Source organism: Phocoena sinus, chromosome 15 (genome assembly GCF_008692025.1).
Source record: "Phocoena sinus isolate mPhoSin1 chromosome 15, mPhoSin1.pri, whole genome shotgun sequence".
NCBI classification, from domain to species: Eukaryota; Metazoa; Chordata; class Mammalia; order Artiodactyla; family Phocoenidae; genus Phocoena; species Phocoena sinus.
Genome location: NC_045777.1, coordinates 18,731,069 through 18,757,665, shown reverse-complemented (window position 1 = coordinate 18,757,665; position 26,597 = coordinate 18,731,069). Strand labels below are relative to the sequence as shown.

Here is a 26,597-nt window from a genome sequence, read left to right as displayed (position 1 = left end):
GGGGCCACCAGGAGTGGTTGAGGAGACACTCCTGCAGCCAATCTTGCTACCCATGACAAGTGGCCACAGCTGCAGGCCTGGGTGAATGTGTCCTCCCACTTCATGCCAGGTTCACCCAGCAAGAAAGCAGTGGGGAGCAATAAACAATCATTGGGTCTGAGACTTAAAGAACATATGGCCACCAAGTTCTATGAAGAAGGCAGTGCCCCCTACACTGATGGGTTACTCAAAAAACAAACAGTGGTGTAAGCCCCACCACCCTGCCCACAACCGGTGAGGGAGAGGAGAAAATTGGCTCTATCCTTAACACCAGAAATGGGCATACACAAGCGCTCATGCTGCTTGCACGCTCCAAGGACGCCTCGGAAATGGTGATGTAAACCGCAGGGTGGTCCCTGCCTCGTACATTCCAGTTGGGTGTTAGGACAAGACATACTAGAGGCTGCCTGTCTTCCCCACCGCCGTAAGCATCAAATCCCAGATGATTCATTGTTCTGGAAACAAGCCTGTCGGAAATCCAATTTCTGCAACAACCTTTATGTCAACTTTTTTTTTTTTCTCTAAGAAGGAACAATGAAAACAATGTGTACTCCATTTTTTTTTTTTAATGTGATAAACATTGTTGAACACCTAGTGTTTGCCCTGCGCTGTGTGCAGCGTTTTATTTAGCTCTGTAGTTCTCAGCCTTGGGTGCACATTACAATCACCTGGAGAGTCTTTTGTTTTTTTGTTTTAATTTCCACACCCCAGGCATCAGTATTTGCCAAGGGCATAGTAACTTCAGTGTGCAGCCAAGGTTGAGAACCACTGATTTACTTCATCCTGTTTAATCCCCACAATACAATCCTGCAAGGTAGATTTTGTCTCCATTTGCAGATGAGGAAATTGAGGCTCAAAGAGGTAGCATTACTGTGGCATCTGTAGCCATAACCCCTGATCTGTCCTTCCTTCCCTCCCAACCTCCCTTGAAGGATTCCTGATGTTTACAGTTTTTCATTGCTGAATATAGTAGCTATATACAATGCTTCCACAGACATGTCTGTGGCATGGCTCTGCCCTCTGGCCACCTTAAAATAGCTTTGCTCCCATCAGAGCTCTTCTGAGATACCAGCCAGACAGCCTGGTTTCAGGACTGACACCAAATGACTTTTGCTAAAGCAAGGACAACTGAGGCCAGTCACTTCCAGACAGGTCGTGTTATCTTGAGTCAGAACAATAGCGGACACTTCTCACTCCCCACCGCCCAGTACTTTCTAAGCCTGACTCTTTGCCATTGTGCCCCACCCCTCCGAGCTTTTCCTGGGTTCCCGCTCTCTTTATAGCAAACTCCCTCACCTCCTGACCTTTCTCGGAGCATCTTCTTAGCAGGGGCCATCCTCACAGGTTGTGGGAGACGTCTTTGGTACAGGACAAGCCACCAACCACAGATCCAAAGGATAAAACCATTCCCTGGCCCAAGCCTCGATCCTTCAAATCTTCGCGCAACCCGGGCTTACCTGCTTCCCTCGTGGCGCCTGCCGGCGGAGAGGATGCGCAACTGGGCGAGAAGGCTGGTCATCGCCTGTCCTCTGCTGGCCAGTGGAGGTATTGACCCTGCTTCCGCTCCACCAGAGCATCAACTGGATGGAATGGAGAGTGGGCATTTATTGAGCTCCTGCTGTATGTCAGGACTGAACTGGACACTGGGGTGTAAGGATGAACGAGACCTGTTCTCACGGAATTCAAATTCAGAGAGGCTGACAATAATCAAATAGTTATTCAAGCGAATATGAAATTACAGCTGTGGGCTCTGTGAGTGTATAATACGAGGGTCCGGTCCAGCCTTGGGGGTGGGAGTCAAAGCTGCCCCCGAGAGGGGACTTTCGAGCGCCAGGTGCCTCACAAAGTCATTTCAGGTAATCTCGAAAATCCTGCAAGGTGGCTACCCCCTTTGACAAAGTAGAAAAGTGGGATCAGATTGGGGAAAGAATTTACCAAAGTCACACAGCGAGCTAGGAGCAAAGCCAGGAAGGTTTAGGTCGGCTCGATTGGAAAGTCTATGCTTTTCCGCCGCTCCTGGAGGTGGGGCTGGTGGCGGGCAACTGGGACTTTCCTTCGAGGAACGCTAGAGCGCGGGGCAGGACGGGCTGGAGCTGGAGTGGGCGGAGCCTGGAGCCTGGCCTCGCCCCGCACTCTATAAGGTGAAAGGACGCCCTTGGGCGTGGGGACTGGGCGGGGGCGGGGTCTCTTTGGGAGGTGGAGTCTAGACGGATTGGGACTTGCAGAGGCCGCCCTTGGCTCGTGGCAGGGGCGGAACCGGGATCTCACCCACTCCTAGAGGAGCCGGAAGTGCCTAGTGAGTGCGGGGCCGAAGACACCTGCTGATCTGTGCACTCAGGTAGAAGCGGCAGCTCCGGGGCCCGGAGTCCAGTGGGCAGCTCCTCAGGTAGGGCCCAACTAGAGCCAGAGATGAGGTATCCCTCCCCTGCCCCACCCTGCCCCGCCCATCTGTCCTGCCATCTGACCCTCATTCCTTCCCGTTCCCGGGCCTGAGGGGTCGGCTTCACTTCATCCCTCTCCCCGATCCAGGGGCTGCGGGGCTCCCCCGGACATCCAGAATGTGGGATCGGGAGAGAATGAGATGTAAAAACCTCTCAGGGGAAAAGTTTCACCCCAACTTCACTCCAGACTAAGTGTGTCATCTTGGGGAAGACACCCACCCTCTCTGGTACTGAGTGTCCTCAGTTGCAAAACAGGGTCTGACCCTTGCCCACCTGCCCTGAGACTGGGCAGGTCAGATGAAGTAGTTGTGAAGGCTACTGGGGATCCTGGGTGGAGCTGCCTCCCTTCCAGGGCAATAGCAGTGCTGATTCTCCTGCTGCGTCTGGTCCTACACGGAGAGCCACATCCCCACCCCTCCCTGAATCTGGGAGCCCAGAAAGGCTGAGGGCTGACAACCAGGGCAGCTTGTTCTGGCTTTCCTGTGGTGGGATTGTGTGCAGGCCTGGGAGGCATGTGGATGTTCCCAGAGTAGGCTCTGAGGCCAGGGCACCTCTTGAGGCCCTCTTGGAGCAAAGAGCGGGGCCACCATCATGCAGGGCCTTGAATGCCAAGTTAAGAAGTCTAAACTCTCAACTCAGGGCAGGGGCAGTGCATTGGAGTCTGACCTGTCGTGCCCTCAGGACCAGCCCGGGTGAGTGGGGCTGTCACGATTCCAAAAACAATGCTGCTGCTGCTAGGTGGCGTGGGTGGGCATTTACTACATGCTACTGCTTTACACGAATTATGTCATGAATTCCTCATGCATCCCCTATGTTATCCCCATTCCAGAGGCCGAAAATGAGGCTCAGAGAGGTGAAGTGATTTGCACAGGGTCACAACTAGTAAGTGTCAGGGAGGGGATTAGAATCCAGACAGTCTCATGCCTTAACCACAGTGCCTGCTATCACCCAGGATCTGGGCATTGGTCAGAAAGCCTTGACCTAGGCACCTGGAGGAGAAAGGAGGGGCCTGATGAGCAGGAAATTGGGGAATAGGACTCAGAGGGCTTGGGAGGGAGGGGTACCCATGAGTCCTGAGAGGAATTCAGCTGACCAGGTTCCCCAGGGGAAGATGAAGTGTTTGATTTTAGCCGTGTTAGTTTGGGGGTGAAGGGTGGTATAGGGGAGCCAAGAGGAGCTCTCCTCCATCGCGAGCCGACCAAGGAGGCAGAGCTGGTCCTGGGGGCAGGAGATGCCTTCAGGGATGGGTGCAGGTAGCGGAGAGGAGGCCGGGGCCTGGCTCACAGGAGTCCCCCTCCCTTTCCACAATGCTAAGCAGGCAGAGATGGGGGCATCCACTCGTGGGGCGGGAGGAACAAGGAGAGGAATGACTTCTAGGCTCCCATGACATTAGAGCTGAGAAGGTCTAAGAAATCCAGGTCTCGTTTCATAGAAGGGCAAACTGAGGCCAGCAAGTTACTTGCCCTAGAGTACTCCATGGGTGGATCAGAGTAGGACCCAGGTGCCCCCAGGTGCCCCCTTTGCCACTCAGCTCTTTCTGCTATTTCAGTGGCTCTCAACTGCAGGCAATTTTGTCCAGCAGGGGACATTTGACAAAGTTTAGAGACAATTTGGTTGTCACAGCTGGAGGTAGGGTGCTACCTGGCATCTAGTGGGTAGACTAGGAATGCTGCTAAACATCTTACAACACTCCCGGCAGCCCTGCAACAAAGAATGATCCAGGGCTTCCCTGGTGGCGCAGTGGTCGAGAGTCTGCCTGCCGATGCAGGGGACACCGGTTCGTGCCCCGGTCCGGGAGGATCCCACATGCCGCGGAGCGGCTGGGCCCGTGAGCCATGGCCGCTGAGCCTGCGTGTCCGGAGCCTGTGCTCCGCAACGGGAGAGGCCACAGCAGTGAGAGGCCTGCGTACCACACACACAAAAAAGAATGATCCAGTCCCAAGCAGCAGGGGTGGCGAAGTTGAGAAGCTCAGTAGTAGGTGGAGCCGAGCCTGTTTCCTCTGCCCCCTCCCCATCCACCCACCCACTGCCTGCTCTTTGGCTCTCCGCAGAGCAGATAGCTCAGACTTGGGCTGCCAGCTGGGCAGAACTTTGCCCCCACTCCCGGTGTGCCCCTCCCATGCGTGCTTCTTCATATTCCTGGAAGCTTCTGGAGTCTTCTCTGCTTTTCCTGGGCACAGTGGTCTAGAGCCCTGCCTACCACATGTCTCTCCTTGTCAGTCGGTCTGTCTCCCCAGACCCATATTCAGACTTTGGTGTTAGGGACAGAGAAACCAAAGTGGGAGTTTTCACCTATCACATAGCAGGTGCCTTGCAGATAAAAGATGTATTCAATTTGAGTGACGTTTTCGGGGTCCAAAGAGTTTCATTTTTTATCCCAAATTTTCACTTTAGCAAATCTCACAGGACCTTATGTTTGTGAAGCTCTCCGTTTCTAACCAGCTCCCAGGTGATGCTGGGCCCTGGACCACATTTTGAGTGGCGAGGCATTACAGAGCTGTGCAGAAGTGGGCTGGGGGCTGGGCAGCCCTCTCTGCAGACAATGGTGGTGTGGTTTGGGGACCATGGAGGGGAAGGAACCATGGTATGGAATCAGGAAACCAGGATATGAGTCATCACTCCCTCCCTCCATCTATGGCCTATTAGCTTCATAAGGTTTGGACAAGTCACTTGACTTTCGGACGCGCAGGCTCAGCGGCCATGGCTCACGGGCCCAGCCGCTCCGCGGCATGTGGGATCTTCCCGGACCGGGGCACGAACCCGTGTCCCCTGCATGGGCAGGCGGACTCTCAACCACTGCGCCACCAGGGGAGCCCCCACTTGACTTTTTTGAAGGGTGATCTTGCATGGCAGGCGGAGCTCCAGGGGTTCTGATGCAAGGTCAGAGGGAAGTGCCCCGTGGAGCTGGGATGGTTTGGGGTCCTGGCAGCCAGAAGGGCCTAGGCCACTGGCGAGGCCAGCAGGGAAGGGGCGACGAGCTGAAGCTGGCAGGGCGGGCACCATGCCAGGGTAGAGGTGGCTCTCATTATGTCCCTGGCTCTTCTCTGCGGCTGCTAAAGCTCCTGCCTCTGGCTCACCCAGCTCTACCTGTTGTGGGAGAGCTGGAGGGACCGGTCTGGCTGGGGGAAGAAGGAACAGCTTTGGTGGGCCAGGAGCCAGCCCAAGGCCTGAATGTGGGTCTGAGGAGTAGGGGTCGGGGGCTGAGAACTATGTCCTAGAGACACTGGGGTCAGGTTGTGGCCATGGACGGGCTTCCCACATATCCCAGGGAGACTAAGAAGAATTTTGGAGTTTGAGCCTTAAATTCTGTAGTTTGGGCCCAGCTATAGGGGGTGCCCTACTGCAAGCATCTGAGAACTGGGCAGAACCTTAGGTACCTGAGGTACCCCCACCCCTGGCCCCCCACAAATTAGCCACAATAGCCCAGCAAGGTCCCTTCCAACTTCTAGGACCAGGAGGCAGCAAGACAGCTGAACCCATTTCTCAGATGGAAAAACTGAGGCTCCCTCCTCCCCACTTCCTGGAAAGAGATCAGCCTTCAGGACTGTCACCTGTTACCCAGCAGGGCCCTGGTCCTGATCTATCATGAGGCTGCCCCTTACTGCACCTCAGGGAGGGGTGCCTGTCCCCACAGTTGGGCCATCCCAGTGGTTCACACCAAGGGCTCTGCAATCACACAGGCCTGTATGTGAACCCTGGCTCCTGACTAGTGGCCGTGGGCAAGTCACTCCACCTCTCTGAGCCTGGGCTGGCTTGTCTGTAAACAGGCATAATGAAACCTGCTCGGCCAGCCTGGCAGGTTGTTGTAAAGATGAAAGGAGCTGCGGTCATTTTCATTACTCGTGGCATTTAGAGGCTCACAGTGCCCCGGATGGCCTTACCCGGTGCCCTGATTTGACAGATGTGGGCAGCAGCCCTTGGAGAAGGGAGATGGCCGTCCAAGAGCCCCACGGCCGGTGGGGATTAGAGCCCACGTCTTCAGGCGCACCTCCCACCCCATCACTGCTGCCCATCTGCAGAGGTGCCCCGAGGGCCACACGCTGTAAGCCTGGGGTCCCAGGGGTCAGGCTGCGGAGCCCCGTACGGAGGCCGGTGGGCCAGGCCTTGGTCCCAGCACCACCTCCCTTTACCAGCACAGCCATGAACTACGTGGGGCAGCTGGCAGAGACTGTGTTTGGGAAGGGGCTGTACCGGGGCCTGAACCCGGCCACGCTGAGCGGGGGCATCGATGTGCTGGTGGTGAGACAGGCGGACGGCTCCTTCCGGTGCTCGCCCTTCCACGTGCGCTTCGGCAAGCTGGGCGTCCTGTGCTCGCGGGAGAAGGTGGTGAGTGATGGCGGTAGAGGGACCTCTGCAGGGCACACTCAGGAAGCCGGGGTAGTCACTACAGTCCAAGGACACGAACCAAACCTCCCTGGGGCAGGGATGTGTCCTCTGGACAGGCTTCCCTTCTTTTGTATTTTCTTGGAAGGTTTTGGGTTGGTTTGGGGGTTTGGGTCCAGGAGGGCCCTTATTTTCCCCTGGAAGCAGCACAGCGGGGCAGCCTTCTGTACTGGGGCCATCAGACCTGGCTCCAGCTTCCTGAGACCTTACCTGTGTATTCCTGGTAAGTCACCTCACCTGAACAAATTGATACACTCTCATTACCTGGTGATTAAATAAGAGGTGATCACGCTGTCCCAGGGTGAGGCATGGGGCTGATACTCAAAAATTACCTCCTCACTCTTCGGAAACCGGCACCGTCTTCATGGGGCTCAGGTGAACGTGACAGATTTTTGTTAGCACTGAGTTCTGGTTCTGGTTTGGTGGGCCCAAACCCCCTTCACACTGGGGCGACTGTGAATCTTCCAGAATCCTAATGGGAGAGTGTAACCTTGCGGGAGACAGTATAGCTAAGTGGTTAAGAGCTTGCGTTGTGGATTCAGACCTTCTGGGTTCATAGTAATTCCCAGAGAATTACTTAACCCCTCTGAGCCTCAGTTTCCTCATCTATAGAGTGGGGATAATGATGGGAGGTACTGCCAGGGGTTGCTGTGAAGATTAAATAAGATGGTCTGTGTAACACACTGGACGAAGTGCCCAGGAAAGGGTCATTCTTACTGTTGTTCATGTTACCCACAAATGTTCGGACACTCTTCTGCGGGTTGGGGACACACAGTGACAAGATTGGATCGTGTTCTTGTTCTTATGGGCTGTGGGAGAGAGAGGAACACAGAAACCAAGGCATAAACAAGAATACTGAGATGGTGAGCAGAGACCCTCAGAGTGGGGAGCAGGGGGCTCCCCGAGTTCCAGAAAGTGCAGTGCTCTGGGGCAGCAGGGAGCCTGTGTCTCCGGGACCCGCTGGGAGTCCAGAGGACTGAAGCATGGGAGTAAGATCCGACGGTGGGGAGCCCCATCCCACCACGCCCCATTACAGGTAGACATCGAGATCAATGGGGAGCCAGTAGACTTGCACATGAAGCTGGGGGACAGCGGGGAGGCCTTCTTCATCCAGGAGCTGGAGAGCGATGTGGTAAGTGCCTCTGGGCCTGCCTGGCCCTGTCTCTTCACTAGTGTTCCCTCCCGGCGGGGCCTGGGGATTTGTCACCGTCCCCACCGTGGGGAGGACCCCATCGGCGAGGGTCTGAGGCAGGGGCATCAGGATGTGCTGGTGGACCCTGGGGAGGGATGGGGGCAGGAAGGGCTGGCGCTTCTTTGGGGGAAGTTTTCTCAGAAGAGGACACTTGAGCTGGGCCCCTGAAAGGGGAAAAGGAGGCCCTCCCTGGGCAGCTTGGAGAGGAGGAGGGTGCCGAGCAATGGCCGGGACTGGAAAGCATAAGATGGCTTGTTGTAGATCTGGTGCCGGCTCGGGGCAGCTGGAACATGGAAGTGTGGGAGCGGGGGAGGACCAGAGGGGTGTTTGCAGAAGGGAGGCAGGGCCCAGCAGAAGCCAGTAGAGGTGTTTAAAGTTTTGACAAACTTAATAATTGAGCCCCTACTCTACTGTAGGCCAGAAACAGCAGTAGACCTGGATGAGGGGTGACCCCTGCCAAAAAAGAAGGTTCCCAGACTAACCTGGGAGACAGACCTGTAAACAACAGATGAAAGAACTATTTGGTTATTGCAGCGAAGGGGGTTGGAACTGAGGCTGAAGAAAGTCAGGGCAAGCTTCCTGGAGGAGGTGACACCTGGCTGAGTCTTAAAAGGGGAAGTAGGTGTCTGCTGTGGTAGGTGTGGGCAGGGGAGATGAGAGGCTGATGCCCAGGTTTCTGTCTGGACTGTGTGGTTGCCGTGGGCTGCCAGAGGTGTAGGCACCCCTGGGATTGGGGCCGCTTTATCTCTGTTAGGGAACGTTGAGGCCAGCAACAGTTACAAGGCCATGCTACCACTGGCTCTGTCCAGCGTCCAGGCCTGTTTTCCTGCCCCCTGCCCCCAAGCTGCAGACCCCTCAGCCCTGCCCCCGATCTGCTCCACAGGAAGACATGCCTCCCCACCTGTGCACATCACCCATCCCTTGGGGGGGCCTGTCTGGGTTACCTTCGGACTCCCACCTGGGCACAGCCAGAGAGCCTGAGGCCAGCATCGCGGGCACAGCCTCCACGGGGTGGAAGAAGAAGCGTCGCAGGAGGAAACCCAGGCGGAAGGAGGACACGGTGGCAGCCGATTCTAGTTCGGAGGAGCTGGAGGCAGGCACTGGGAGTGAGCTATCCCTGCTGGAAAAGCCAAGGCCGGAGCCCCCGGGGTATGTAGGGGGTTGAGGGTGTAGGAATGCCACTTGGGGTTCAAGCACAGTGTCCTCTGCTGATGCTGTGTGACCCTGGGCTAGGTCCTTGACCTCTCTGGCCTTTAGTTGCTTTGCTTCATCAAGCCCCTGATATCCAGGCTTCCATGCCCTGCCCAGGTTGCCTGTCCTATCACTGACCATTTATTTCCCTGTGGTCCCGCAGCAGTGTCCAGCCAGAAGGAGAGGCCTCACCACAGGCGAAAGACATCTACCCCTACTCCGATGGGGAGCAGCCCTCCCAGGCCAGGTGAGAGTCCAGGTGGGCTACAGGCAGAGACTCAAAGCCAAGGTCTCAGAGGGCTCTCCATTTACATTTTTCTGATGAATAATGACATAGAACATATTTATTGTGTTTACCAGCCATTTGTGCGTCTTTTCAGTAAAGTGTTGACATTCAAGTCTTTTGCCCATTTTTTTTGTTGTGGTAGAACACACACAACATAAAGTTTACCATTTGAAAGGGCATAATTCAGTGGCATTTAGTATATTCACAATGTTGTACAACCATCACCCCTTATCCAATTCCACAACTTCTTCATCACCCTTAGTGGACACCCTACACCCGTTGAGAAGTCACAGCCTTGCCCATTGTTTCGTTTTGTTTTGGTTTTTCTACTGGATTGCCTTCTTATTGTTGATTTATAGGAGTTCCTTATACATTCTGGATCCAACACAGGCATAAATACGTGTTGCAGAAAAAATCTTCCCAGGCCAAGGAGGGCAGCAGGGGGTGGCAGGCTGGCTTGGGGGCCTCTGAGTTCTTGCTTCCTGCAGCCTCTCAACGGGTGGGCTAACATCCCCCAAGAGTGACTCGGAGCTGGAGCTGCGGACCCCCGAACCCATTCCCCTGAGAGCTGAGTCCCACATGCAGTGGGCCTGGGGGAGGCTGCCTAAGGTGAGTTCCCCTGTGTCAACCCTCCATCCTTACCTTTCAGCGGCTCCGTGGCCCCTGCGGGTCAGGACTGGAGTGACTTGAGACTCGGGCCACCTCCCTGAGGCCTTTTGGGGTGTGGGGGGCAGGCCCTGCACCGCCTCTGTCTTCCCCCATTTGTTTGATCGAAGGTGGGCAAAGCTGAGTGGCCCGCGTCCTCAGTGGTCCCTGATGGCAGCTCCAAGACAGCCTCTCCACCTCAGGGGGCGCCCAGCACCCCTTCTGCCTCTGTGGTTGGCGTGGACCCTTCGGGAATTCCAATCCTGCAAACAGGGCCTGGCACCCACCTTCTTCACCCTGACACGGAGGTGCCTGCTCTGGTGGGTCCCCCTCTCCAGCCCCCTGAGAGAGAGGAAACCAAGACTCAGAGTTCCGGGGATGTGGGCCTCCCTCCTCCCTCTAAGTCATGGAGCTGGGCTGCTTTGGAGGCCCCCGCTTGCACAGGGCAGCCGGAGGGGATCTCCAGGAGGAAAGGTGAGTGATAGCTGGACCCCTCCCACTGCTTCCCCCGCCTCACGTTATCCCCTGGGTGGACTCTGGAATTTCAAGCATGTTTGAGCACCTACTGTGTTCCGAGCACTGTTTCTGGCCCCGGCCCTCATGGGACTCACAGTCCAGAGGGGCAGACAGATGACAGACGCATAACAGGAGAAGCATGATGTGGGGGGGGGGCGGGACGCAGGACAGAATCATTGGTTGGGACGGGGGCTATTTAAATCACGTGGCCAGGGATGGCCTCTCTGCGCGGGTGATGCCTGGGCTGAGACGTGGGCCGTAAAGATCCAGCCGAGTGAGGACCAGGGGAAGAGAATTCTAGGCAGAGAGAACATCAAGGCCATGAGGAGGGAGAGAGGTTTCATGTCTAGGAACTGAGGCAGCTGGTGTGTCCTGAGCGAGGCCAGGGAGAGGGTTGGGAGGGGAAGGTGGCACCTGTGCTATCCAGATGGGTAGTTACTGGCTATATGTGGCTATTTAAAATTAAATTTAAATTAATTAAAATTAAATAACACTTGCAGGACTTCCCTGGCGGTCCACTGGTTAAGACTCCGTACCTCCACCGCAAGGGGTGCCGTGCGATCCCTTGCTGGGGAACGAAGATCCCATGTGCCACACGGCATGGCGAAAAGAAAAAAAAGAATTAAATAACACTTAAAATTCTATTTTTCCATCACACCATATTTTAAGTATGCCCAGTAGCCTTCTGTGGCCAGCAGCTACCCTACTGGACAGTGCAGACATAGGACTTTTCTAGCATTGCAGAAAGTTCTACTGGACAGTGCCACCTTAAGGCGTTCAAAGGTAGGGGGACGCACACTGATCACAGTAGTAGTCCTCACGGGTTAGGTCTACAGATGTCCCCTCCTCTGCTCTCAGGCTCCCTGAAGAGAAGCCAGCACCTGGGCCCCAGTGAAATCTACCTGGATGACTTGCCCTCCCTGGACTCTGAGAACGCAGCCCTTTACTTCCCCCAGAGGTGCCTGGGTTCTGGACGCCAGGGTGTCCTGGGATTGGGGCCTGTGGGGCTAGGAGTCGGCTATCAGGGGCCTGGGAGGGCTCCAGCCCCTCCTCCCAGCCTCCTTGTATTCATGTCACCATTGGCCCCTTTGTCCCCAGCGACTGTGGGCTGGGGGCCAGGAAGTGGAGTGAAGCCGGAAGCCAAAAGTCTCTGGGGGACTGCAACCCTGAGCGGGAGCCAGAGCCCACTCGGGACACAGCGGACACAGTAGTGCTGTCCCTCTCGGGGGGGCTGGCTGACAGCGGAGACGTCTCTGTGGGTATGCTCAACTGTGGCCCCCCCACCCCTCCAAGGACTGTCACTGAGCCCAGGGGTCGGGAGAAGAGAGGGAAGACCCCGGGGTGGGGGCGTAGCAGAGGTGTGCATGACTCGGGTTTGTGGAGCCCACCCTCGGCCAGCAAGCGCTGGGCATCTCCAAGACCCCGTGAAGCAAATGCTAAGTCATGCTAGGCTGTGACTTATCCTGTGAATCCAGGATGGCAAGTGCCTGGGGCGGGACCATCAGGTGCCAAAACCCCAGGTAGCAAGGAGCCCTGCTAGGTCGAAGACCCAAGTTGCAGGAGGCCAGAGCAGCAGAGGTGGGGCAGCCGGGAGGGGCGGGGGCAACGGGTCACGTGGGGTGTGCTGGCCTCACCCCTCGCTCTCTGCCTCTGTGCCTAGAGAAGTTCAACCAGCACATCGTCTCCTACCAGGACCTCGCCCAAAACCCCGGCCTCCTGGACGACCCGAACCTGGTGGTGAAGATCAACGAGAAGTGGGTATCCGGGACTGGGCCGCTGGATCGCCCCGCCCTCCACGGTCCTAACACCCTATCTGTCTCTCCAGGCATTATAACTGGGCTGTAGCTGCCTCTATGATCCTCTCCCTGCAAGCTTTCCAGAAAAACTTGCCCAAGGTAATGGTTATAGCATCCCTGGGCCTCCTGGGGGACGTGGCCATAGCCTTGGGGTCAGGGGCCCTTGGCAAGGAAGTGGAGGGTGGGCAGAGATGGGCCTGGGGCTGCAGGACCCACTCTGAGAGAAGAGACCCAGGTCCTCTGAAGCCTTGCCCCAGGCTGTGTGGATGAAGAACCCCCCGCTGCCCTGGTTTCCTGGCATGGCTGAATCCATTTGGATTGGATTTAGGCTTGACTTCAAAGGAATTCAGGACAAACCAGAGGCGACAGGGACATGCCTTCAACGGGAGGTTTCGGGATCTGCGAGACAGTCTCGGGAGATGGAGGTCCTACCCCTCACTTTCCTCTGAGACCCTCTCCAGGCTGGGCTGCAGGGGCTTGCTTTATCAGCACACAGTTGTTGAGTACCTACTGTGTGCCGGGCCCAGGCTGGGGACAGTCATGCCCTCATAGGAAGACAGTTAATCAAAGACTCAGCCAAATGAATATAAAATTCAACTGTGAGTACTGGGAAGGAGAGGTCTGGGGTGCTTTGAGAGCCTCCAACAGGGCGTTTGCTGGGCAAGTGCCCACCGGGTAGAGGTCTGAAGGATGAGTAGGCAAGGGGTGGGGAACAGCATGTGCAGTTGCTCAGAGGTGGGAAGGACCAGCCTCTACAGTCCCTCCCAGAACCTCTATCCTGTGCAGGGCTGGCCTGCACCTGCCCCTTCTGCCCCTCTGGGAGCCATCCAGTGCCCCACCCTGGTCTGGCCCATCATTACTGGCTTGGCTTGCCCAAAGAACCTCACTCACCTGATGTTGACAGCTGGTGCCTCCCTTTGGTGAAGCTCAGCTCTATCCTCTGGCTGGTTCTGGGTTTGAGCAAGGACCCAGAGCTTGTGGGAAGAGAGAGGGTCCCCCCATGCTTGGCTTTCCTCACCTTACCCAGAGAGACCCACCACCTAGGGGAAATCTCCCAGCCTGTTCCCAGCCCCAGTGGACACCCTGGCTGTTTTCCTCGACTTGGGTTCTCCATTCTGTGTTTGCAGGAAGCTGATATGTCTCCTAGGTGGGCCTGGGCCCTCCCTGGATTTATCTAGCACAAATCTAATCAGAATTTTTCGCAGGGTCATGTTGTCCCCACCAGACAATGACGGTAACAAGCAGAGAGGGAGGCTGTTCACGGGATAGATCACTGACCTTAGGAATTACCCATGTTGGTCTTGGAGGTTGAGGGTGGTACTGACTAGAGACTGTCCCTGCCACCAGTTGGTGGCATCATGCAGGGAGACCCAGATCTTGAGAATCTCCCAAAGCGCTGCCTTTAGCTACTGGAATAGGGAGACTGAGCCACAAGGTCTGGAGGCCAGGCCAAGGCTGGGCTAGAGCTGGGGGCGGGGGGGTCAGGGCTGGGGTGGAGTGGAGGCGGGCAGAAGTGGCCCTTGTTCTCCCATGCTTATCTCCTTGAACCAGTGCTCAGAATCCCAAGATGGGGGTGAGTATACTTCTTTAGCCTCCAGATGTTGGTAGCACCTTGCTGTAGGGTCAGCCCCAGACTCTGGGCCCATGGGGGCCCCAAGGGCAACGTAAGGTGGGTTTTTGTGGTACAGGAAAAAATGCCATGGCCTTCATCTGCCCGCAGAGCACCGTGGACAAGCTGAAGAAGGAAAAGATGCCCCGGAAGGGAGGGCGGTGGTGGTTTTCCTGGCGATGCAGGGACCTTCCGGCCAAGGAGGTGGGTGGTCATGTCCACAAGGCGGGGCCGGCACAGGCATGAGGCGGGGTTCACTAGATGGATATTCTCCCCACAGTGCAGAGGCCGGAGGGAGAAAACCACAGCGCGGCAGCAGCAGCTGGGGTGAGCTGGATCTCCTGCCTGGGGCTCTGCAGCTGGAGCTCAGCCTGGGAAAGATCACTGTGGGAGCGGCAGTGGAGCCAGAACCCCTCCCCTGCCGTGGCATGTCTTTGTCACTCTGCAATCACTTCTACACCTCTTCTTTCTCCTGGGACATGTCCCCGTGTCACAGATGGGAAAGCCTAGATACACCAAAGTTCTCGCAGCCGGGAAGCGGCAGGGCTGGAATGGGTACCCAGACTCCCGGCCCAGACAAAGGGCTACCATACGAAGGCGGAGAAGGGCTTCCTCTCTCCACCAGGGGCCAGCTGGCCCCAGCTGACCTTGCTTCCTTTTTTCATGTCTGAAGTGACCCAGAATGTCCAAGGCTGGGTGGGAGGTGATCAAGGACGGGCTGACTGCCTCCCACAGCAGGTGGGATTGGCCACGATGCAATTCTAGATTTTTCTGGTGCACATCCCCAAAGCAGGTACCAGCATCCTAGCTATGGAGAGCGGCCTGGGGCCTGGGCGCCCCGGGTCTCTGCTCCAGCTCTGCAGTCACCGTTCTGGGTGTAGACTACTGGCCTGTATCCTGATGTCTGCTGCCACCCCCAAAACGGGTGGCACCTAAAGGGAGGGGTCCTTAGAGGGACAGAGACCAGCGGCAGGCTCCTTGCGGCCTGGGTGAGGGGTGGGCATCTCCAGGAGTGAAGGCCTTGGCTGGGGGAAGTGGCTCAAGCACCGGGCGGCCCGCAGGGAGAAGACCGAAGCCCCGAGCAGTGAGGACGATGCCCCCGACAGCCCCATCCTTCTGGAGGCCCCCTCCCCGCCCCTCTCGCCTCCAGCCCACACTCCTACCTACAAGAAGTCCCTCCGCCTCTCCTCCAATCAGATTGTAAGTGTGTGCAGGTGTGGGAGTGGCGGGCCTGAGAAGACAGTGTTCCCTGAGGCCCTCAGGGCCCAGCTGAGGAACGGCTGGTGTTCCGCAAAGCCCAGAATCCATCCCTGTGGCAGCCGCCTGCCGGCCTCTGCTTGCATCATCCAGGGACAGCTTTCTGTGCCGCTTCTTCACGTGCCAGCCCATTCTCTGTTGGATGTTCTCGCTAGAAAAGCCCCCTCTTATGTCATCTTAAAATACCTACCTGCGGTGGGTTGGCTGGCTCTGGGCCTGCCTTTGGGAGCTACAGGAACCAAACGGCCCATGACAGCCTCTCAGATCCTGGCAACCCTAGGCTCCCAACTCACACCTCGGAGTAACTGTGGCTCCTGTCATGTCTTCTTCCTGAGTGGAACTCTGTGGTCAGAGAGGTGCCCAAGAGAGTCTGGTGCACCTGGTACAGAGTGGCTGCCCTGTGTGGTTCCCTGGGGCTCACACCCAACTCGGGGTCAGCCAGGTCACAGGCTGTGGCTAAGAGCTGCCCTGATCCTTATCTTTGGACCAAGGACAGGGCTAGGTCTCTCTTTGGCGGGGATGTCCCAGGTACCCTAGCCCCAGGCAGGAGGCTGCCTGTGAAGATCCCCACAGGGGCCCCTCTGTGGAGTGGGGTGTCCCTCTGCCCAGAGCAGTGCTGGCCCCAAGGCTGACCTGAGAAACCTGGACGGGGTCATGGGCCAGGCTTGGCCCGTGAGCCTCATCTCAAAGCTCCTGTACCTGGAGCTTTGCAGGCCCCCCAGCACCCCTCACTTCCTCCTTGAGCCACCTTCTGTCTACATGGCTGTCTCTGATGATCTCAGCAAGGTTCTTGAGTTGGGAGGAACAGGAGGAAGAGAGGCCCATGGAGATGGAAGGCCACAGTTCTGGGGGGGTTGGCGGTGGGCGGACAGCGTCCAGCTGCGGCAGCCACAGTTCCCCCCCTTGCCTGGCCTCAGCGGCGCCTGAACCTGCAAGAAGTTGCCAACAAGGTGGTCTTCAGCGTGACCACCCAGTACCAGGGCACCTGCCGCTGTAGGGCCACCATCTACCTGTGGAAATGGGACGACAGGGTGATCATCTCAGACATTGATGGCACCATCACCAAGTGAGACCCGGTCGGCTGTAGAGGGGGAGACTCGCCTCCCTCTGTGCTGGGGGAGGGGGGACAGGGAGAGAGGCCCTCCCCTCCCGATGGGCCATCCTGGGATGGGGGCGGGGCCACACCCACAGAGCAGGAGGGCCACGTGGGGCTGCCTTGGCCTGACCATCACTCTGGGCCTAGGTCGGATGTCCTGGGCCACATTCTGCCCCAGCTGGGGAAAGACTGGACACATCAGGGCATCACTAGTCTCTACCACAAAATCCACCTGTGAGTGCCTGGACTGGGCTGGGGTGGGACCCCAGGGAGGGAGGAATGGCCTGGCCTCAGCCCCGGGAAGCCAGGCTTGGGGACCCACAGGGAAGGAGGCCAGGGCAGGTCCCTGGAGTGCTGAGACCTACTGGTCCTCAGTTCTCCTGTGAAAGACTTGTCTCTTGGGGCTGCGGTCGGGCTCTGAGTCTAGCTGCTGGCCTTCCTGCCGTAAGCAAAGCCTACAGACTTGCCCAAGTCCTCACCTATCCTGGTCCACCTGGGCCTCAGGACTCTGTGCACGCTTCTTCTACCTCTCAGCCCTGGCTCAGCTCTTCTCTTAAGTCCCCTCCTTGCAGAGGCTCCAGGGTTGGACTGAGCTGGCCGAAGCCCAGAAGGCGAGATGGGGATGGCTGGTCTCTTGACGGCTCTGTGCTACCCCTTTGTCCCGCCCCCAGAAATGGGTACAAGTTCCTGTACTGCTCGGCACGGGCCATCGGCATGGCTGACCTCACCAAGGGGTACCTGCAGTGGGTGAGCGAGCGGGGCTGTGGCCTCCCTGAGGGCCCCATCCTGCTGTCTCCCAACAGGCTCTTCTCTGCCCTGCACAGGTAACCACCCTGCACAGGTAACCTCCCCATGGGACGTGAGCCCACAGCCCAGCAGGGGGTTGCACAGGCCCACTGCCAGCCCTGCACAGCCCAGGCCGGGCCAGCATCAGACCTCGCTCAGGTGTCCACTGGGTCAGACCGTCACCAGCACTGTCACCTCACCCTGCCATCCTCTGGTCGCTAACCCCTTCCCTGCCCATGGCCCCGACTGCCGCAGGGAGGTGATTGAGAAGAAGCCGGAGGTGTTCAAGATTGCCTGCCTGAGTGACATCCAGCAGCTCTTTCTGCCCCAGAAACAGCCCTTCTATGCCGCCTTTGGGAACAGGCCCAATGTGAGTGTCCCCTCCACGGTGGGGGCGGGGGGCCTGAGCCACTTTCTCCACACCTCTCAGCCCACCGACCCCTCCTTGTCTCCTGTAGGATGTCACTGCCTACCGGCAGGTCGGCCTGCCTACATCCCGCATCTTCACAGTCAACCCCCGAGGAGAGCTCAGCCAGGAGCTCATGAAGAATCACAAGTCCACGTGAGGCCAAACCCTGCCACGTGCCTCCACAGCCCAGCCTCTCCCTGGGACCCAGTGCCACGCCACCCCGCCCCCGCCAGGGACCCCCTCCCCGGTCCAGGGCTCCCGGGAAGGACCCCCTCCACCTGCTGTGATGGGGCTGAAGCCCGGCAGTGGCTGAGGCTCACTCCAGCGCCTCCTGCCCGTAGGTACGAACGGCTCGGTGAGGTGGCTGAACTCTTCTTCCCACCTGTGGCCCGTGGCCCCAGCACAGACTTGGCCAGCCCCGAATACAGCAACTTCTGCTACTGGCGGGAGCCACTGGCCCCTGTGGACCTCGACACCTTGGCCTGAACGAGCCCTGGCTGCTCCCCAGGACTGTGTGTCCCAGGGCATGGGGGTTGGAAGTTGGATGCTGCAGGGCCAACCCACTGAAGGGGAGGAGGGGGCTGCGGGCTAGTTGTGGCCTCTCCTGTCCCCTGCCTTTGCCAGCTGAGCCATGCTACAGGCCTCAGCATGGCCCTGCCCTGTAGCCATTAAGTGACTGGGTCCTTGCAGCGTTCTCCATACCCTTTGATATCTGTCCCTGTCACCCTGGGACCCTGCCTCAACTCCTGATAGGACAGAGACAAGAAGGAAGCCCCTATGAGGTTTGAGACCTGTAAGCCCAGGAAAGGGTTGGTGGCAGCCAACAATCAGGGAAGAAATTTTCCCCCGACCCACTTTGGGGAGTCTGGACCATACCCTCTGAAGCTAGACCCTACATAGCCCTGGCCCCTTCCCATAGCTCTGGAGCCAGACATCACTGCTCTCCCACGCTGGTGCCCTGATTATCTCAGCACATCCCAACCCCAGATACTCTAGGGCCCCTCCAACATCTGGGAAGGGGGGATCCCAGGGCAGTGCCAGGGCTGAGGGGGTGTGGCTCCCACTTGGCTTAGTACATACCCAGCTGCCATCCCTGCCCCTCCCCACACCTCTGCTGAGGACACAGCCCCAAACCCTGCCAGGGCAGGTGCCTGGCCTCCCCCAGCCTTTGCCAGTCATTTCACTGCCCGCACAGCTGCTGAGTGAGCTTCTGCCCAAGGAGCAGGGCTGACACCCCACTGCAGCCTTCCCGCCTACTGCCTTTGGGGAAGAAATTTCCTTTAGACAGGCTAAAAGCTTTAATCCAGGCCTGCCCTCCCCCAACGGCACCAAAGTGGGGGGCAGAACACCAAATGTCAGGAACCCAGAAGGTGGGGCTGCAGGGACCTGCAAAACACCATGGAAGGGCCCGAGCTGCTGTGGGGAAACTGAGGCTGGGAACCTCAGCAGGGATGGGCCTCTGGGGCGTATGCAGGCCAGACGAACGCTTGTGTCCTCATATTTTCATACCTGAATTTCTCACCACCTTGTGAACATCCGGGCAGGGCTGGGGTTTTCCAAGGATGTTGGAAACTAGGCCTGGAGCCCTTTTCCTCCAGCTGTGGCCTCCTGCCCAGGGTCTGGCCTCATTCAGGCCATGATGTACATGAGGGCCGCCCTTTGGAGAGAGGCCCTAACCTGGGGTGGAGGGAGATCCTCCTCCAAGTGGGAAGGAGAGGCTCAGATGGGGACCAGAGTACCCCAAAAACATCTTTGGGGAGGGGAACGAAAAGGATAAATTACAGTGGGAGGCGTCTCCAAACAGATCACTTGGACCCCATCCTTTCCTCCGGAAATCCATGGCTGCCTAAGCCCTCGCCTTGGGAGAGAATCAAAAGGAATAAAGAGAACTCTCCACTGAGTCCTTGTGTTTCCGTTCTGTCCTGAAGGACCTGTAGGGTGGTGGAAACCTCTGGCCCTTGGTTCAGGAACAGCATCCTTGAAGCTGCCAGGTGGGAGGACAGTGCCAGTGGGCACGACCTTCCTGAAGAAACCAAGCCCAGGTGGCTGAGAAGCCTCTAAGGGCTTGGAGCTGCTGTCCACGGGCGAAGGGAGATGCGGAGAGACTGCTGTCTGAGAACGGACCTGAAGGTCTGCGCAGATGCTAACTGGTGTGTCTGCGGAAGAGCGATTTGCAGACCGTGGATGGTGCGGTCTCTTGGGGCCACCCCGGCCTTCAGGCATGACGTACTGGCCTGGACCGCAGTCCCGAATTGCCCAGCTGGTGCAGCACCAAGCGTGGATGTTGGTGCCTGGGCAGTCAGGTGGAGCCGGACCCACACTGTTCCTTCAAGGCCCTCTGAAATGGCATGCGCGCTGGCCGGGGGAGGCTGGGAGGCACTGCTAGGCAAGGCTGGGCTCTGGGGGAGGGTCCCCAGGGTTGGCGGGATCTGGGGGTTGGCCTGTCCAGCCCACCTAGTCGGCCTGCCCTGCCCGGACCTGCTCGGCCAGCTGGGCCCGGCAGTCCAGCAGGTCATCCCGGAGGCGGGTAATGTCCTTTGCGTGCTGGGCCAGCGTGCGGTTCAGCTGGTCCACGTGGTCCCACAGGCCCTCCCTGGGCCCAAGGGACTCAGCCGCCAAGCTGTCCAGGCCCGCAGCCAGCAGGCCCAGCCTCCCACAGGTACCTTCCACTTGCGCCACCCTCTGGTCAAAGTGACCCACCGCAAGCTGCAGTTCCTGGGCTGTGTCCTGGCAGCGGCTCAGCCTGCCAGCCACACTGGCCACGCTGGCCTTGAGTTGCTCCAGCTGCCCCCGCAGGCTCAGGACCTGCCTGTGTCCGGCCCGAAGCCACGAGCCTTGGCTGCTGACCTGCTCCTGGATGGCGTGGACCTCAGCCTCCACCTTGCGTTCCCGCTCATCCAGGGATGTGTTGGCGGCCAAGAGGGCATCAGAATACTGGCTGACAGAGTCACTGAGGCCCGTGAGCGACTTGCTCACAGAGTTCAGATTGACCTTGAGCAGGGTGATCTCGCCTTGGAGGGAGCTGCCCGCTGCTTCTGCCAGCTGCCCCTGGACCTCAGCCACGGTGCCATTGAGCTTCTGGAGCAGGGCCGCATGGCTGGCCACCTGGCGTAGGAGGGCCTCGCTCCGGCTCTGCCAGGCCTTCACTTCGGCCACGAGATTGTCCAGGATGGCTAGGGTGGTCCTAGGGGTACACGAGGCCTCCAGTGAAACCAGCCGTTGTTCCAGCACTGCCAGCTCCGTCTGCACGAGGGGCCGAGCCGATCTGCCTGCAGGAGCGCTATCGTGGCTCGGCTCCCCAGCCAGCGTCAGCAGGCGTTCCTCCAGCCTCTGCACGCGCTCTTCCAGCGTGGTGTGGAAGCCACGCACACCCCAGCCCCCCTCCTGCATCCCCAGACAGCAGCCCCTGGCTCCACCCTCTGTGCTGTTGACGGTCTCCAAGCCCTCCAGCAGCCCATCCACGCCCCCCTCGAGCATGGCAGCAGAGAGCCGTGTGAGGTCATTCCCGTCGGGGGGGCTGTGGCCCCTTTGGGCCTCGGTCACTGCCTGCAGCTTCCTCTCGAGGCTGTCCACGCGGGTACTGATCAAGGCCAGCTGGCCACAGCAGCTGCCCCTGCCAGCCACGCCCAAGCCCTGCAGCCGGGTACCCAGCTGTGAGAGCTCCCGGCGCAGGGCCAGCTCCCGGCCATCCAGGCTCTGGTGCAGCCTCCGGCTGGCCGCCTGGCCCTCCTCGAACTGCTGCCGCACCTCCTGCACCTGTAGGTCGCACGCATTCTGGACACCCTGCAGCTTCTGCTCGAAGCCATCCAGCAGGTTCCCCCAGAGTCGGTGCAGCCGTCGGTCCACATACTCGTCCAGCAGCGCCAGGGAGGTGAGCGGAGATGGGGGGCTCTCCCGCAGCCGCTGCAGGTGAGCCTCATGGCCGAGGGCCAGTCCATGCACCTCGTCCAGCAGTTGCACCTTGGTCCGGAGTGTGTTGCTCACCTCTGTCACCTTGCTCAGGATCTCATCCAGAGGAGGAGTGAGTGGTCCTCCAGCTCTGTCTCTGGGGTTCACAAACCCCTCGGGGATGACCCCAAAGCCCACAGGGGCAGCAGGAGCGTTGGGGCCACCAGTCACCCTGTTGGGGTCTTCGTGGCTGGCCACCAGGCCACTGAGGGTACCATATGCTTGTGCCAGGCGCTGGACATCACCCTCCAGGCGTTCCAGCCGTTCACCAAACAGCCCTGGGCCTTTCCTTCCTGGGAAAGAGGAGGAGAGAACCCCAGGGTCATCACTGGCCTGGCTCTCTCAGCTTGTCCTGTTGCCGGGCCACCCGAGAGGTTTTCTGGTCTGAGCCAACCTTGCTGGGTATGGTCCCCCCAGCTGTGGGAGGGGGCTCTAGGGGCTCACCCTCACGTCCAACACGAGATGCACCCTCCCCAGCCCTGATCGGGCTCAGCCAGCTTGTGTCAGTCCCCAGAAACCGATCACCTTGGCGAGGGTCTCCATGGGCAGACTCACCGTGGGGGCTGGAGGCTGCTCTGCTAGAAGGAAGGGGCCTGGGGCCTGGGCCCACCTGCCCCGAGGGAACCTGGGGCTCAGGCTCCGGCTGAGGTGGGGTGGCCGCGTGGTCCGTGAGATGCTCGGGGCAGCCTTCTCCAGCGAGGCCAGGGCAGCAGCGCCAGGCGAGGTCAGTCACTGTCTTGTAGCCCACCTTGTATTTGGGTCTGAGCACTGTGCGGTACCTGGGCCAGGGGCGGGCAGAGGGCAGGGCTCTGTACCTGTGGGCTGAGGCTCCTGCCTCCTGGCGAGTGACCTTGCCCCCTGGCTGGGGTCCAGGGCCACTCCAGACACTGGCAGAAGGTCTAGATGTCTCCCAGCTTCACTACACCACCAGCATTTTTCCTTCTTCTGTGCTTAAGGCGACAGGCGGTGGGGTGGAAGCAGGCCTTGCAGAGGCTCAGAGATGCGTTAGGGGAGGGGGCAGGTAGAAGCCCTACCCCATCTTGTTTGCTTGGGGAAAGGCTAGTGGGAATTTAGCCTCAAGACTCCCAAGACCACTTGGACGCCCTGTGGCTCATACTGCCATCAGAAATTCCACTCTGGCTTTGGGGGTACCTTGAAAACTTTTGACAAAACCCCAGCCCCTCCCTCTGGGTGGATGAGGGGTACAGCACTGGAGCTGGGGCAGGCAGCCCTTCACACTGCCTGGGGGCCACTCCCTACCTGGGGGCCACTTAGTTCTTTCCCCTCCTTCCTGGCCTACTCTGGGAATTCAGCTCTGGTCCTGGAAGCTGGCGGAATGGCACCTCTGATTTTGAGCACAGCGGGGAAGGCCCAGGGGTGCAGGGCAGAGCTCACCATGTGTACTCTCCCCTGTTCAGCCGTGTACCTGTTTACCCACTGACACATGGGAATAAACAGGTCTGTTTTCAGACACATGTTTGAACATCTCCAAGTACATCACACCTGCATGCAACACATCCTCACAGCCCACCTGTCTGGCTGAAGCCCCAGAAGTCTGGCTTCCCTCCTCTCACCCTTGGCCTGCCTTCTCCACGGTCACCACAACCCTCCCTGGGTCTACCCAGGGATCAACCATTGCTGGTGTTGATCCTCTGCTCTCCCCTGTCCCCAGCCCTCCCCCCCCCCCGCCCCCCCCCCACCCGTGCCTCTGCTGCTTCTTCCTTGCCTTGCACTGCTTCTCCCCTGGGAGCCCTCCCCTGGGTCCCCTTGGGGGCTCCAACCAAGCCTGACCTGGCCCCCCGCCGGCCCCCTCCAAATGGCCTGTGTTGGGGCAGGGGTAGGCTCTTTGGAGTCCAAGGAGTTATAACTCTTGTGGAGCTGGCTGCTACCCTCAGCTGAAGGCAGGCCTGGGGCTTATGCCCATGGATCCTGAGTCGGTGGGATGGGGGTGCACTCACGTGACTGTCCCGGGGCACTTGGGCCCCCATCCACACTGCCGGTATTCAGCCTTTATGTAGTTATCCGCTCCCTCCTGTAGGACACAGGTCACATTCCTGTGTACAATGTAGGCACAGAGGGCCCTGCAGGGGGAAATGGCATCCTTGGAATATCTGGCCTGTGCCAGGCCCACTGAGGCTTCTACTCTTCCCCTCCCCCAGCTGTGGGCCTAGGAAGGAGACCAGACTCCCATCTCTCCTCTGCCCCTTATTCTTGTTCCTGGGATCCAGGGCCCTTGGCCTGGGGTCCTGCCCCACTGCTGGTCTCTCCAATCCCAGCCACGCCAGTGGGCTGGTCACTGGGCTAAGTAAGTGCTGTACTGAACCGGGCGCCCAGTGCAGCTGCCTCCCTGCCTGGGGAAGAGGCCCACCCTGGATCCCCCTCAAGAGCCTTGCCACACTCCCCACCCTCCTCCAACTCCTTCACTGGCTCTCAACTCCTCATCTCGGCATTGAAGCTTCTGAGATCCCAACATACTGCCTTTGAGACCACACTTCTCATCTTTCCTCCCGACTGACTCCCACCCTGTAGTTTTCCCACTCCTGCCTTTGCTTCTGGTTCCTCCCTCTCAGATCACTTTTTATACCACCTCCTCCAGGAAGCCTGCTCTGATGTGCCCAGGCCTACTAAGTGTCAGCCATGGGCTGGGTACACTCCTCCTATAATACCTCTCAAACTCAGCTAGAGCTCACATTCAGCTAGCACCCCAGGCAGAGGCCCTAACTCACCTGAAGCTACTAAAGACCAGAAGCTGAGGCAGGGGAGGACACAAGGGCTAGGGAGGCTGCTGCCTGGCATAAGCTGACCACCTGTGGACTGCTATTGGGCTCTGGAGCCACAACACGGGCCCAGGACCCAGGAGCCCCCACCAGCTCTGCCGCCCAGCCACGTTGGGCCTCCCAAAGGGTCGCAGGGGTCCAGGCTGAGCACGGGAGGGGTCGAGCCGCCGGATGCACGGCCTCCATCTCCTACCTGGCGGGGCAGGGGAGAGATGAGAGGCCCTGGCACGGGATGGGGGTGGCCCCGCGTGCTCCGCGTCGCGGACCGCCCGCCCTCCCTCCTCTCCCTCCACCTGGTCCACTGCGCCCGGAGTCTGCACACAGAGCAGCTGGAAAATGTTACTTCGCTGGAAAGGTTTCCGCGGGCACTGCCAGTACCCCAGCCGCCGCGCCAGGCCCCCTCGGCTTCTTTTCCTTCGCCAGCCTCGCAGGCCCCCGGAGCGTGGGGCGCCCGCCCGGGCGGGGGCTCGTCCTGGTGTGCCCGGGGCCCCCGCGCGCACCCGGGGCAGGTGGGAGCCTCGCCCGGGCCCATCCCTCCTGCTTCCCGCCCGCGGAGCGGCCCGCTCTTACTTGTGCGGCCCCGGGCGCAGCCGCGGGCGCCATCCCGTCGTGTAGAGGCTGTAGCGGGAGGCACCGGGCGGCGCGGGCCGCGCGAGGAGCGGGGTGCCCTTGGCCTGCGCCCCCGAGAGAAGCGCCGCGACGGCGCACAGCCAGACCGGCAGGCGGCGGCGACCCATCGCGGCCCCCGGGTCTCCACCTGGCCCCGCGCGGGTGCCCGCCGGGTGTGCGCCCGCCGCCCCGCCGCTCGCCCGCCCGGGTCCCGCCGCCGGTCGCGGCCCCCGGAGCTCGCTGGCCCGGCCGCCTGGCGCTTCGCGGCGGCTGCGTCCCGCCGAGTGGCCGGCGCTGCTCGCGCCTGGGGCCGCCGAGGGGAGGCGGGAGGCGGGCTCTGCGCTGATTAGCATAAACTTGGGGCCGCGTCGCTCTCCTCCGCCGGCCCCCTCTCCGCCGCCGGCCCCCCGCCCCAGCTCGGAGCTGACGCCCGAGGGGCCGCCCGCGAGCGAGAGGTTAAGAAGAGAGCAACCCCGAAGTGGCAGGGGCGCAGGCTGTCGCACCCCGGGAGGCCCCCCAAACACACCCATCACCCATCCGCCACTGTCTCCCGCGTGCACCCGGGCGAGAAGCAGAGCCAGAACCCTGGGGCCGGCCTGGACGCGGGGCCGTCTAAGAACGCCCACCCACTGGACACACTGCTCTTAAAAACCCGTGTGCTCCCGGGAACCGCGGTCCAGGGCTCTGAAGCTGAGATGACCGTGTTTGGGGACGGGCCAGCAACACCTTCGCAGCCACTTCCTTGGAATAGGCCCCAGATCATCCCTGTTGGCTAGCTCTGCCTCCCCGCAGCGTCATTGTCCCAGGGTGCCCAGGACATCTGATAACTCTGCCTACCCCTCCCCGGACAACTTAACCCCTCTGTGCTCGAGAACCCTCCACAATCCGTCTGGTGGCCAGGCTGTCCTTCTGGTTTCCTGGTGGAGTGCATCTTATCTCTGTCTCTCTCAGGTCTCTGGCTGCACGGAGTCCTGAACGCCTGTCACCCCTCCAGCCCCGCCAAAGGTGCTCTGCTTCTCCTTGTGCAACTAAAGCTCTTAGCAGGCTGGACTGCAGCACTGGCCCATTTTCAGCGTCTGGTCAAAGAAAACCTTTAGGTCTTTCTCACAAGGAGTTGCTGTTAAGTCAGGCTTCCTCCATATTTCCCTTGTGAAACTGACTCTTGGAACCCAAGAGTTGACCTTTACAGCCATCCTCATTCAATGTCATCTTGTTGGCTTTCTAAGCTGCAAAAAGCCTTTCGAATCCTGCTTCTGTCCTCCAACAGACTGCCGCTTCTTCCTGGCTTGATCTTATCCACACAGATGATCACAGCCACCTGGGTCTTTCCCCAAGTAAAGACAGGTGTGCAGAAAGCACAGATCTCTGAGGCACACCTGGAGAGGCCTCTCTCCAACCGGACTTTGAGATGTGAATTCACACCCTTTGGGGAAAGCGATGCTATCAGGGGTGCTGGACTAGGGCCGGTGTGAAGCCCACATCTGCACTCCTGCCCTCTCCCAGCCATGCTGGCTTGCGGGTCTTGGAGCAGGGGTGAGGCCGGCGCACACCTGAGCCAAGCAGGCCAATTGTTCTCTCTCCTGGGTTTTGAAATTGAAACGCAGAGGCTGAGGGCGA

The 26,597-nt window shown here is 59.3% G+C and overlaps 2 protein-coding genes across 21 annotated transcripts; one reads left to right on the top strand and one right to left on the bottom strand.

Moving 5' to 3' along the window:
* The first annotated feature begins 2,255 nt into the window (after nt 1–2,255).
* On the top strand, nt 2,256–19,547 carry LPIN3 (lipin 3). 20 transcript variants are annotated; one of them, XM_032605882.1, is made up of 21 exons: nt 2,256–2,425; nt 3,120–3,172; nt 6,619–6,806; nt 7,900–7,995; nt 8,939–9,204; nt 9,410–9,493; nt 10,021–10,141; nt 10,309–10,651; nt 11,552–11,651; nt 11,792–11,952; nt 12,354–12,447; nt 12,519–12,588; nt 14,210–14,302; nt 14,379–14,425; nt 15,160–15,298; nt 16,273–16,421; nt 16,599–16,685; nt 17,024–17,275; nt 17,493–17,607; nt 17,696–17,799; nt 17,988–19,547. In XM_032605882.1, the coding sequence occupies exons 3-21, from the start codon at nt 6,621–6,623 to the stop codon at nt 18,130–18,132; spliced, it is 2,652 nt and encodes an 883-aa protein (XP_032461773.1). In that variant the 5' UTR covers nt 2,256–2,425; nt 3,120–3,172; nt 6,619–6,620; the 3' UTR covers nt 18,133–19,547. The 20 variants fall into 20 exon arrangements, with proteins under 20 accessions (XP_032461773.1, XP_032461772.1, XP_032461776.1 ...); XM_032605881.1 differs by having other exon boundaries at nt 6,614–6,806; XM_032605885.1 differs by lacking the exon at nt 3,120–3,172.
* Nucleotides 19,548–19,641: 94 nt separating this feature from the next.
* On the bottom strand, nt 19,642–25,260 carry EMILIN3 (elastin microfibril interfacer 3). Its single transcript, XM_032605895.1, has 4 exons — nt 24,942–25,260; nt 23,553–23,675; nt 22,150–22,373; nt 19,642–21,887 (listed from the first exon to the last, which is right to left on the bottom strand). Exons 1-4 carry the CDS (start codon nt 25,106–25,108, stop codon nt 20,101–20,103), a joined length of 2,301 nt encoding a protein of 766 aa, XP_032461786.1. The 5' UTR covers nt 25,109–25,260; the 3' UTR covers nt 19,642–20,100.
* Between the last annotated feature and the right edge of the window lie 1,337 nt (nt 25,261–26,597).

Excerpts from the sequence above, each read along its gene's own strand:
- EMILIN3 (XM_032605895.1), bottom strand. The coding sequence starts at position 25,108 with ATGGGTCGCCGCCGCCTGCCGGTCTGGCTGTGCGCCGTCGCGGCGCTT. Across the intron at positions 23,676-24,941 it reads CTGCGCCCGGGGCCGCACAA|GGCCCTCTGTGCCTACATTG; the intron begins GTAAGAGCGGGC and ends TTCCCCCTGCAG. Across the intron at positions 22,374-23,552 it reads AAGTGCCCCGGGACAGTCAC|GTACCGCACAGTGCTCAGAC; the intron begins GTGAGTGCACCC and ends CCCCTGGCCCAG.
- LPIN3 (XM_032605873.1), top strand. The coding sequence starts at position 6,411 with ATGGCCGTCCAAGAGCCCCACGGCCGGTGGGGATTAGAGCCCACGTCT. Across the intron at positions 11,953-12,353 it reads CAGCGGAGACGTCTCTGTGG|AGAAGTTCAACCAGCACATC; the intron begins GTATGCTCAACT and ends CTCTGTGCCTAG. Across the intron at positions 12,589-14,209 it reads TCCAGAAAAACTTGCCCAAG|AGCACCGTGGACAAGCTGAA; the intron begins GTAATGGTTATA and ends ATCTGCCCGCAG.